This window comes from Panthera uncia, chromosome E1 (genome assembly GCF_023721935.1).
Source record: "Panthera uncia isolate 11264 chromosome E1, Puncia_PCG_1.0, whole genome shotgun sequence".
NCBI lineage: Eukaryota > Metazoa > Chordata > Mammalia > Carnivora > Felidae > Panthera > Panthera uncia.
This window is the reverse complement of record NC_064814.1, coordinates 54,513,546-54,524,745: the sequence shown is the minus strand read 5'-3', so window position 1 is coordinate 54,524,745 and position 11,200 is coordinate 54,513,546. Positions and strand designations below refer to the sequence as shown.

The window sequence follows — 11,200 nt, the reverse complement described above, 5'->3', positions numbered from 1 at the left end:
GGAAGGAAGGAAGAAGGAGGGAAGGAAAGAGGGAAGGAAGGAAGGAGGGAGGGAAGGAAAGAAGGAAAGAAAGAAGGAGGGAGGGAAGGAAGGAAAGAAGGAAGAAGGAGGGAGGGAAGGAAGGAAAGAAGGAGGGAAGGAAGGAAGGAAAGAAGAAAAGAAGAAGGAGGGAGGGAAGGAGGGAGGGAAGGAAGGAAGGAAGGAAGGAAGGGAGAGAAGAAACCCTGGAGACCCCTCCTCCCGTGCACTCAGCACCCCTGAGCCCCAGAGCTGGGATCCCCGCTCCACCTGCCGGCCCGGCCCCCGTCGGGGCACCCCCACACCCCGGGGGCGGCAGCGGCGGCCGGGGCCCTGACCCCGCCCCCCAAGCCCGTGACCCCGGTCCCACCACGGGGCGCTGGAGACCGACCATGACGATCTCCAGCACTTCGTTCTTGCTGATGGCTCCGTTGCCGTCCACGTCGTAGAGGGAGAAGGCCCACTCCAGCTTCTGGTTGGTCTTGCCCGCGGAGGTCATGTGCAGGGCGATGACATACTCCTTGAAGTCCAGGGTGCCGTCGCTGTTGGCGTCGAAGCTTCGGAACACATGCTGGGCGTAGGCCTTGGGGTCGGCTTCGGGGAAGAACTTGGCGTAGATGCTCTGGAACTCCTGTCGCGTGATGCGGCCGCTGGGACAGTCCTTCAGGAAGGACTGGTACCAGGCACACAGCTCCTCCTCTGTGAACTTGGTGTTCAGCTGCAGCTCCTCCAGGATCTCCTTGGACAGGGCCCCGCTTTTGCTGTTCCCCATGGGTGAGGCCGGGCGGCTGGGTGGGAGCGACGCGGTCTCCTGGCTGCAGAGGCGGGTGCTGCTGGAGGCAGAGGAGAAGGTGCTGGCAGATGAGAGGCCGTGTGGCGGGTTCACCCCAGCACTGGGAGGGAGGAGGGGCCGGGATCGGGTGGGGGCGGGGTGCAAGCTCCAAGACCCCCCCCCCCAAGATTAAAATAAAGAGCTGACAGCAGGTGGCCAATCCATCTCGGCCTTCTGGGAGGACAGGGCAGGAGGTCAGAAACCTCAGAGCCAAAGCCTTGGCCTTCCCTGCTGCCCCTTGTCCGTCCCTCCGCCTCCTCTTCGACTCCAGCTTTCCAGAAGCCATGAGGCTCACGGCCTGTCTTTCCCCCCACCCCAAACTCTGAAGGTCCCAGGGACAGGAGTGGCATCTTGCATTGGGCCCTATACCGCAACCCTTAAAAGCCAGGCTCTGGAGCCAGCCCCGGTTCAAACCCCAGCTTTGCAACTTACTAGCTGTGTGACCCTAGGCGTGTTTCTTAACCTCTCTGTGCCTACAGTGCTCCTCAAATTCTTCACCTCCTTCAGGGCTTTCCTCAAATGTCACCTTCTCAGCAAGCTGGACTGACTATTTACAACAACGCACCCCGCTGCCAGCCGTCTGCATGCCCCAGACCCTGCTTTATTTTCCTCCCTTGCAGGTACACCTCCTGATTCACTTTTAATGATCCCGTGTGCTATGCCTGTACCAGAACGAAAGCTCCGTGAAGGCAGGGATTCTCTCTGTTTTGTTCTCAGCCACATTGCCATTGCCCGAATGGTGCCTGGCAGGTTTGGGCTCTCGGTGAATATTCCTTGAGTGACAAGGCATAAAAACAGTATCTACCTCATGGTTATTTTGAGGCTAAAATGAGTTAATACACGCAATGCAGTTAGAGCCTGGCACACAGTCAGTGCTAAATTCATGTTACTTCTTATTCATCTGCAACAGGGATCAAAACGTAGACTGCCTTCAGGGGCCAGCAGGTGGAGGAAGTGAGCGAAGCAGGTGAATCAGGGACAAGACAGGTGGTGAGGCCTGTACCACACACAGAAGGGGCTGCCTGTGGTCAAAGCCATGTGAATGTGGTCATCCGAGATGACGGCCCAGTGTTACCAGATTTTTCAGTGCTGACCCCTGGGGTTCCAGAGGATTTCTCAGGAGGCCTTAATGTTGGGGGTGTTTCTGTGTGTCTCTGTGTTTACTTACTATTTTTTCCCACCAGTTTGTGAGCGCATGTGATTTCGTAATGGAAGGCCTTTCTTTTTTTTCCTAGAACTTCACTATCCCATAGCGAGGCATTTGTTCTCAAGAGCAGTTGGGAATAGGACAGTCACCAAACTCAAAAACCAACCAACAAACCAATCCACCTCAGCCCATGAAAGTGAGGCCACAGGCTTCACCTCTTGCCCTTGAACCAGATGGGGGAGGTGATTAGAAATGCCTGTTCGTGCTGGGCCTGTCCGCGTGGGGCCTGCGGATCAGGAGAGGCATATTATAGGGAGGAAATGGAGCCCAGAAGGGCATGTAGCCTGCCTGGGTCACACGTTGCTAAACGGCAAAGCCGGAAGGAAAGCCCTGGTCTGCCAGGCTCTCTGTTCGGGGTCTTTTTGTTATATTGCAACTACCTCCTTTCCCAAGGAGGCCTGAGTGAGGGGCTAAGAAGCTCCATTTTTGCAAGAGCTGGGGTTGCCCTGGCAGTAGAAGAGGTGGTGGGCAAGGAGACAGGGCCCTGGGTTAACACAGGAGGCAGTCAGAGACCCCCCCCTCCGCCCTGGGGCCTTCTGCCCTGGCCAAGGCCAAGGAGGAAGGAGCCAGAACCAGGTGGGAAGCAGCCTGGTACTTCGGGTCCACATTCCTCAGGTTGTCGTACCCAGGAGGGCCCCGCCGCGTGGAAAAGACCACAGGCAGCTGTGTTGATGCTGTTGGGAGAGGGGTCATGACCTGGGGGGTTTGTTTGAAAACCTGTATAAACATCTTCTATCAGAGGGAGAGTTTATGCGTATGCGCCTTAGTCAAACAAGTTGTTGGAGATGATGTATTGTGAATGGGTTTGTTAAGTCTGAGCTGGGGCCATAAACTCTCCTCGAGCCCCAGAGGGTGCTGGGGAGGAGGCCGGCCCCCCAACCAGAGGACCTCCGTTTGTGTCTCCCCATCCCGGCCTTGCCTCCACGGAAAAAAGCGGTCTCTTCCCAGAGGCCGGGTCGGTCCCTCCCGGAGCCAGGAGCTCTATCTTGGCCGCTCACGGGGGCCTGGCCGCCACACTCATGCCACCCCCAACTCCTACCTTCGCTTCTTTGGAGCTGAAGGACAAGATGACCTTCCCTCGCTTGTCCTGGAACTGGAGCCGGCACCCCCATCTGCACTGGTGCCCGGAAAGGGGGTGTGGAGAGGGTGTCCGGGCGGCCCTCCCACGGCTCCCCTGTTGCACTAAATGGCTGTCCATCTTTCGGTGGCTTGGACTGGAGTCCTGGGGCCGTCTTGTCCCGTCAGCACCTGTCACACCCCACCCCAGTGTGCCGGCACATCCGGCCCCTGACGACTTCCCTGACTTCCACGATACCACCTCCTGCAGGCACGGTCACCGGTCTGGTCCCTGCTTCTGTCCTTGTCCCCAGCAGGCTGTGAAGCCAGCCCCACAGCCATGAAGTAGGCCGTGTGCTCCTTGGCTCAGAAACCCCTCCCCGGCGTGAAAGCCAGAGTCCTTCAAGGACCAGCAAAGCCCCACAGAAGCTGTCCCCGTCCACCATCCCGCACCTGCCTCCCCCACCACCCGGGTCTCCTTGCCTTCGATCCAATGCCGCCTTCTCAAGGAGGCCGCCCCAACTGCCCTCTTTAATACTGCGACGTACCCACTGTCAGCCTCACACCCTGCCCTGTTCTTCTTTCTCCCGAACACCTAGCACCTTCCACAGCCATGCTAGATTCGTTATTATGTCGACCTTCTTTGTTTGCCTCTCCCTGCTGGAAAGCCAGGTCCACGAGGGCAGGGCTCACTCGCCGATGCGTCCCCATGACCTAAAGTGGTGTTTGGGATAGAGTACATACTCGGTAATTACCGCATGGATGAATGGTTGGATGGATGGATGGATGGAGGGAGGGAGAAACAAAAGCCAGGAGCCACTTCTGTCCACAGGGACGTTAGGCACCAGGGGAGGGGGCCGAGCAGGGCCAAGTGCGTGGGTCTGGCATCGTGGTACCCATCTGGGGGGGGGGGCGGTCAGTGCCTAGGTGCCCTCTGCTAAGACATCAGGCATAAAATGATCACCACCCCTGGGTGCCCTGTGGTTATGCTGAGCCCATTTATACAAAGGAGAGGGTGACAGCGGGCTCCAGGAAGGAGGGTCACCCAGCAGGCCCCAGTGTCTCTGGACAGTTTATTTTACATGGGATGAATGTAAGCATCTTGAGTGTATACACAGAGCCAAAGGGGGGGCGAGGGGAAGAAAGAGAGAGAGAGAGCATTTAACTTCCTGAAAACGCTTTATAATAATGCAGAACAATTATATATAGCAAACGCCTTCAAAATTTAAACCCTTTAAACATTAGTTCTTTAGCATTAATACACACAAATGCTATTACGGGGGACGGGGCGGGGGGCAGCCGGGGGACCGGAGGAAAGGGCGAGTTACAGCCTCCATAGGGATCAGAGTTTCAACAGTGTTACTTATAAATTATGGTACATCGATGTTATTTACTGATCTAGGCAGCCAGAGGAAGGAAGGATATACAATGTGGGGTAAACACATTCATACCAGGATGAGCAATGCTGGCAGGAGACGCAGCTTTTTAACATTAAAAATGTATAAAGTATTTAGCAAAAGTTACAGAAAACAGACCAAATAAGCAAGTTTATTTTGTTAGAAAATTCCACTGTCACGGGCTTTGCTGATGTGCTCGTCTGTGAAAGGGCTGCCCCTGCCCCCGGCCCCCATCTCCTCTTCCGAAGGGAAGGGAAGGGAAGGGAAGGGAAGGGAAGGGAAGGGAAAGGAAGGGAAGGGAAGTGATGCCAATTTGGGACCCCCCGTCACCAAGGACGGCTGGTGTCCCTTTATATGTCTGTTCCTGGGTCCACGTGGCTGCTAAGAGCCAGTCTGCTGAGTGCAATGCCAGAAAGGGCCAGTCTCCGCTTGACAGGGGAGTGCAGAAGTCTCGGGAGGGAATGTGACTTCACTTTGGGTTACAGGACGAATGAGGCAGCAAAGTGGGGCCAGTCCAGTGCTCTTGCCCTGACGCCATATGCTTTCCTTCTCTGTCCCCACGTCACACCGTCCCCATTACGGCACCTGCTAGCCCAGACCTTTTGCATTCCACCACTGCAATCCTACTAGAAACGTCTCTCAAACACCAAGGATCAATGTCCCCGGAACGGCACACAGAGAGATCCGAAGGCCACCGCCACCCGTCTCCGTCAGAGAACCCTCCCAACAGAAAGGCTCCAGACAGGGCCACGCGCCAGCATCTAAAGGGTCAAGGAAAACGAACCATCGGTTGTCGTCACCCGTCTTATTCCCACCCAAGCCTGTTGCAACAGGATTGGGTCCTTCACCGTCCACAAAAAAAAATTCTCCCGCGGGGGTGGGGGGGATGTTGGGAGTCCTTCCTGGCACATCTCGACCCAGAGGCGCCCACGAAGCATGGGACCCTGCAGACTTGGGCTCCACGGCCAACACCTTCACCTGGCCTGGACCCAGGAATGTCTTCTGTTTGCTGGGGGCGGGGGGGGGGGGGTGTGTGCCTGGTTGCCTTCAAGGGCTCACCTTCCACTGAGCAGGACCTAAGCAAGACACGGTTGGTGGAGTCATTACCTTGGGGGTCACGCCCATAGCCTGCCCGGCGTTAGTGGGGTTTGGTCCTAACTCCGTCACCACTGGCCACCACCCAGCGGGCCGCAGGCACACGCCTGGCTCGATGTGACCGCCAGCTGAATGAGGCTCCGGCAGTGACAGGAACCTCACGGGAAGAGACGCGTTCTTCACGCCCGAAGACCTCAGCACACGCGATCAAAGATGGGCGGACGAGACCCAAAAGGTAATGACTTCTGCTTCCTTCAGGGGCCCGGGAGGAACTGCCTCATTCTCACCAGCTCAGGAAACTCTTTAATGTTAGCTCTGCTTTGCGTCTACACAGAGAAGTGCCAGGGTACCCCTCTCGGGCAGGTTCCAGACCCCAGCGTGCACGACGGCGCCCGTGGGGCCCAGGCCAGGCACGACCGGGTGTCAGGTGAGGGACTGGAGACAAGAAGGGGACAGCGTTCGAAGTAGCTGGAGGAGCCTGGGGAGACCAGAACGGACACCTGCAGCCCAAGGAAGCGACACAGATCCAGGGGAAGGCCGCTGACGAGCCAGCCCCGAGTTCTCACCCCCCGCTTTGTCCGTTCGCTTTCCACACCCCCTAATGCTCAGTGCCTTCCCCGGGGCCACGGCGGGGGGTTGAAGCCAGGGTCCCCGGGAGTGCGTGGATTTGCCAGCCGACAGTGTGACACAAGTGGGAGGCCCCCTTCCCCCCTCTTCCCTGGCCCCTTTCTGCACAAAAGCCTCAAATGGACCACAAAGAACCACTGTGGGCACAGCTGGCATCTGGAAAAGGAGCCTCGGGAGACACAGGAAGCAGCCGTGCAAACAAGCCGGAGACCCCGGGCCGGAAACCACTCACGGGCGCGAACAACTCGCTTCAAAAAGCGGGGAAGCTGCCGTGGGTCACCCACCCGTGCAACGGAGCGCTACTCTGCGAGACAAGGGGACACGCTGGTGACACACGCACGTGGGTGACCCAAAGCATTAAGCCGAGAGGAAGAAGGCGCGAGGGCCCCATCGGCAACTCCGTTTCCCCGACATTCTAGACAAGGCAAACACCATAGCATCAGAAAACCCATCAGCGGGAGTGGGGGGAAGGGGGACAGGAGTGGATCGACCGTAAGGGAGCCACAGGGAATTTTCAGGAGTGATAGAAATATTATGTTGATTTTGGTGGTGCATTTGTCAAAACTCACGGGCCGGGGGGACTCTCACTGCACATCAATGAGCCCCGATACTGTTACGTCAAATACCTCTCGATAAACCTGAAGAAAAGAAAAGGCAGTAGGTCTTGGAGGAGCGAGGGGGTTGGGGGGGGGAATATGCAGATCTGTACCTCACTTCACATCTTTAAAGTGCTTTCTCTGTCTACACGACCACCAGCACAGGATCCTGTTTAAGATCTCCCTGTCAAGGCCACGCACGGCTGGAAGCGAAATCACTTAAAACGAGCCAAAGTCTTTGCTGTCCTTTGAAGTTTATGGCTTGTGTTTCCAAGAAGGGAGTTTGGCTCAGCCCGAGATGTTCATGCACCCATCCACTCATCCAGTAATCGACTGGTTCTCACAAAGGGATTAGAAAGCCCTGGTTTGTGCACATGCACAGCGTTCCCGTCTGCTTCAGTTGCTAACCAGCCCCGATGAGGGGGGCCTCCTACTGCAGAAATGCTCCTGGCTCGACAGGAGGGGGGTGGAGGGTAGAAAGGAGACCCAACGTGGTCTTGATCGCAGCTACCCTATGGCTCTGCTGGCCGGTGCTTTGCAATAGTGATTGAAGGCGACAGGAAAAAAAAAAAAAAAAAAAAAAAAGAAGGAACAAGAGATTTCTCCCAGACACTGTCGTGGAAACCGACTTACTCTGCACACCATTTGTCTTACATTTCTTTTCTCAACGATCTGGCTTTCACTGACCAAACGAGGTGCGTCCATGTTTCCCGGGGGGCAGGGAGAAGGACCCACCTGTTCCGAGAAAGAGAACAATGGAGGTGCTCAGGAACATTCCAGACACACTCCCGAATACGCCCGGCCACACCCTCTTCTAACCCGAACGCAAGAACAAAAGAGAACGGCAACAACGAGACAGAACGCTACTCCCAAAGCTCGCTTTGGGACATTCTAGACTTCACCCTAAGCTCAGTTCCCCCCCCAGGGCAGGAGCCCCATGAATAGACCGTGCTCTTCAATCACTGGGCTCGCTGGCCGGCCTTGGGCTTCGTTATTCCTCTTTGTGAAGAGAGGAGAGTTATTTACAAGAAACAAGAGAGATCTCTGAGATCCCAGTCGGATACGGGCTGCAAGCTCTGGTGACCAGGTGATTACACTCTTGTGACTGTCCACCTGTCCACCTGCCATCCAATGGTGGACCCCACACTGGCGGTGGTTTGTGTTCTCATTACAGGCTCCAGGTGGGTCGAATGTGGGACAGATGCAATGCTCTCACTGTCCAGAAAGACCTCTCAAGAGCCCCTTGTCTGCGTGGAGAACAAAGGGGATGGGGAGAGAGTGCCGGTCTCACATGCGGCTACGTTTCCAGCACCCCTCCTGGCTCATGCCCAGTATCGCTCGATAAGTGAACGAGTGAGCGAGTGAATGAATGAACGCGGATCTACCAGCATTAACAGGATCTCAGGAAACCTCAATGCTGCAGAGAGTACTTGGGTGTGAATGCCAAGGTCGCCGAATTGCAAGAGCCCCGGTGAAAAAAGTCTAAGTCTACACAAACGAAGAGATCCCGTGCCCGGTCTTGTCCCCAGATCTCAGCGCACTGCCCAGCCTTCTCTAAATTCCCAACGAACGGAGGAGGAGAGGACAACGAAAAGCAAAGAAAAGAAGTGTGTACTAACGTGGGGGAGGGGGGGGGCGGGAAGAATGATTCCGGAAAATAGACCGGCCCACACGGGGCCCAATCCAGGCTCCCCTGGAAAAGGCAAGAGAGCTCCCCCTGTCCCAGGGAGCAAAGGAAGACTCAAGAATCCTCACACGGGAAGGAGAAAACAAAATCAACGAGCCGTACGTATCGCACTCAAAATATCTGTGTTAGTAACAAGGCTACTTGCTGGCTTTGAACATTTGAAAATCACCCACGAATTAGTTTACTAAGCCACAAAGCGATGACTGCTAGCACCCATTTTGAATAGAGAAACCCAGAAATAACATCCTAAAATTGGTCGCTGGTGTCATGGGCACCAACCCCAGATCTGGAAGCTGTGGTCCTCCGTGGCAGGGACACACCCATTCTCACACTCTCGTGCTGGGGAAGGCTTTCACGCTGGCCTTTCTGGGTCGGGGACAGTTCAAGAAGAAAAGCGACAACGTCTGGCTTGCTCTAGAATACTCAGCATCTTTCTACTAGAAGCTGTGAGGCGGTAATTCTGAATCAGTGAAAGAGGGGCCGAAAGACTTGAAGTCATCAACTCCCGGCACGTGAGACCCAGGGACCAGCGAGTTGTGCTCTTAGAATCGTGACCTTGTGTGTGTTGGGGGGTGGGGTGGGGGCGGGGTATGGACCCTGCACGTCCAAAGTAATCGAAGGGAAAAACGAACTAAGAAAGATGGGCTCTCAGGGCACGGGTTCTGGGCTAGACTCTGCCCCCTGCTGGCCGTGTGACCACGCCCACCTTCAGGGGGCACTTCTACGGGTCCCCTGGAGCCAATTCTCAGGGTTAGATGCTGCACCAGGTTGTTTGCCGTGTTTCTATAAAGGGAGAGACTGATGAACGAGGACCCAATGGGACGGGCTGAAAGCTTCCCAAGTCACGCACCAACCCGGCTTTCCCAGGAATTCGGTGGGGGGGGTGGCAAAAGGGGAAGGGGGCACCAGCACCAAGCAGGGCTCTGGAACGTGCAGAAGCGGAGGTCAAGGTGACAGGACACTGCCTGGAAGCCAGGACCATCTGCCATGTCCGCACGGTGTCCACGAGGGAGCGAAAGCCTCATGGGGGTTGCCGGTGGGGGGGGGTTGGAGAGTCACCCCCCCACCCCCCACGCACAAGCAGGGGGAGCCCTCTGGGGGTGGCAAAGACCCATCCCAACCCATCTCCCACAGGGGACCGACCCAGCCCCAGTAAGAGCCCGGGAGGGGGTGGGGGCGGGAGCTTCCTTGAGGAAACAGCCGAGGGCTGGGTTGGAGGAAGGTTTCCAGCCCAGAGACCTGACAGGAGATGCCTGACCAAATATAAAAACACGACTCAACACTCTGACTTGGGGCCGATGTGCTGAATGAGGTAGTTCCGTCCTGACCTCTCCAGGCAGGGTCAGTCTGGGTAGAGAGGAACCAGGCCTTATTCCCAAGACCCCAGACGATGAAAAGTGGCAAAGGAAGAGCCAGGATGTGGGTTTCCAGAATGCAACGGGGGGAAAAAAAAAACTAAGAGGGCGGGCCGCAAGAGGTTCTGGGTGCGGGCTGTTGAGCTGAACGGTGCCTTCTATCCACGATTCCGACCCTCGTCCTGGGTTGGAGACAGGGACCTTTCTCCCATGACCCTCCAAAGCCCGCCACACAGCTGGAGGCAGGGCCTTGGGGCTTCCGGGGACACAAGCGTGCGACGCAGCCAGCTCTGGGTGGGGATGTGACCCCTACAGGGTGCAGCAGGGACCATAAAGTTCCAGCCTCAGTCTGTTCTCGGAGCAGCAAGCACAGGACAGGAATCGGGGGGCTTCAGCCTCGGAGACAAGGGCAGGGCTGTGGATCGGTCTTCTTGGCCTGGGGACACGGGCAGCTCCCGGCGGGGCCGCCTTTCTGGAATCACCAGCTCAGCAGACCCGGACAGTGGGCGGGAGGACAGCTGCACTCAGCAGCAGCCCCCTGGCCACCTGCTCTCCATGGGACCCCCCGGCCCCTCTCCTTGGCAGGACCCCCGGGGCCGTGCATGCCCGTCTAAATCTCCATGTCCACGGGGCGGATGTTGCCTGTCTTGTGCTCTCTGACCCACAGCTCCCTGTCTTTGGCTGGGTCCACTTTCCGAAGCAGTTGGTCCACAGGCTCGACTGTCTGTAAGGGACAGAGAAAGGGACGTGGTCAGAGGTGGCGGCTGGGGACAGCACCATTGAGCCACGCTGCTTATGCCTTCTGGCCTTCGGAGTAGCCTTTCTAGAAGGTCGTGGGGGACCCAAGGGAGGCCTTGGGGAGGGACGGCTGTACGCAGGGTTGCAAGAGCAGGGAGCCCCAGGCTCCTGTCCCCGTTCTGCCCTCCAGCCCACAGGCCTGCGTGACCAGGCAGGGTGGCCCATGGCCACCAGTCCGGGAACTCCTCCATCTGTCCCCACCTTAACCATCCAAGAACATGGCAGATAGAACTTCAGCTTTAGAGATTTTGAACAACACTTCTGGGTTATTTATTATTTTGGGGGTGAGCAGGCAGGTGGTAAGAAATTTGCCAGGGGAGGGGGTGCCTGGGTGGCTCAGTCGGTTAAGTGCCTGAGTCTTGACTTCAGCTCAGGTCATGATCTCATGGTTGGTGGGTTCAAGCCCCGTGTTGGGCTCTGTGCAGACAGCATGGAGCCTGGTTGGGATTCTCTCTCTCTGACTCTCTTTCTCTCAAAATAAATAAATAAACTCAGGGTGCCTGGGGGGGCTCAGTCAGTTAAGCGTCCGACT

At 56.7% G+C, this 11,200-nt stretch overlaps 2 protein-coding genes across 5 annotated transcripts in view; both read right to left on the bottom strand.

Moving 5' to 3' along the window:
- Positions 1–933, bottom strand: part of RCVRN (recoverin) — a 2,297-nt gene extending 1,364 nt beyond the window's left edge. Inside the window, exon 1 of the mRNA XM_049635360.1 lies at positions 410–933. Coding sequence (XP_049491317.1) covers positions 410–790 — 381 coding nt within the window. The 5' untranslated portion in view covers positions 791–933. The remainder of the gene's footprint in view (positions 1–409) is intronic.
- Positions 934–4,273: 3,340 nt separating this feature from the next.
- GAS7 (growth arrest specific 7) overlaps positions 4,274–11,200 on the bottom strand; it is a 218,107-nt gene continuing 211,180 nt past the window's right edge. For all 4 annotated transcript variants that reach the window (XM_049638101.1, XM_049638099.1, XM_049638102.1 and 1 more), the window contains one exon: positions 4,274–10,594. In XM_049638101.1, the coding sequence (XP_049494058.1) occupies positions 10,481–10,594 (114 nt within the window). In that variant the 3' untranslated portion in view covers positions 4,274–10,480. The remainder of the gene's footprint in view (positions 10,595–11,200) is intronic.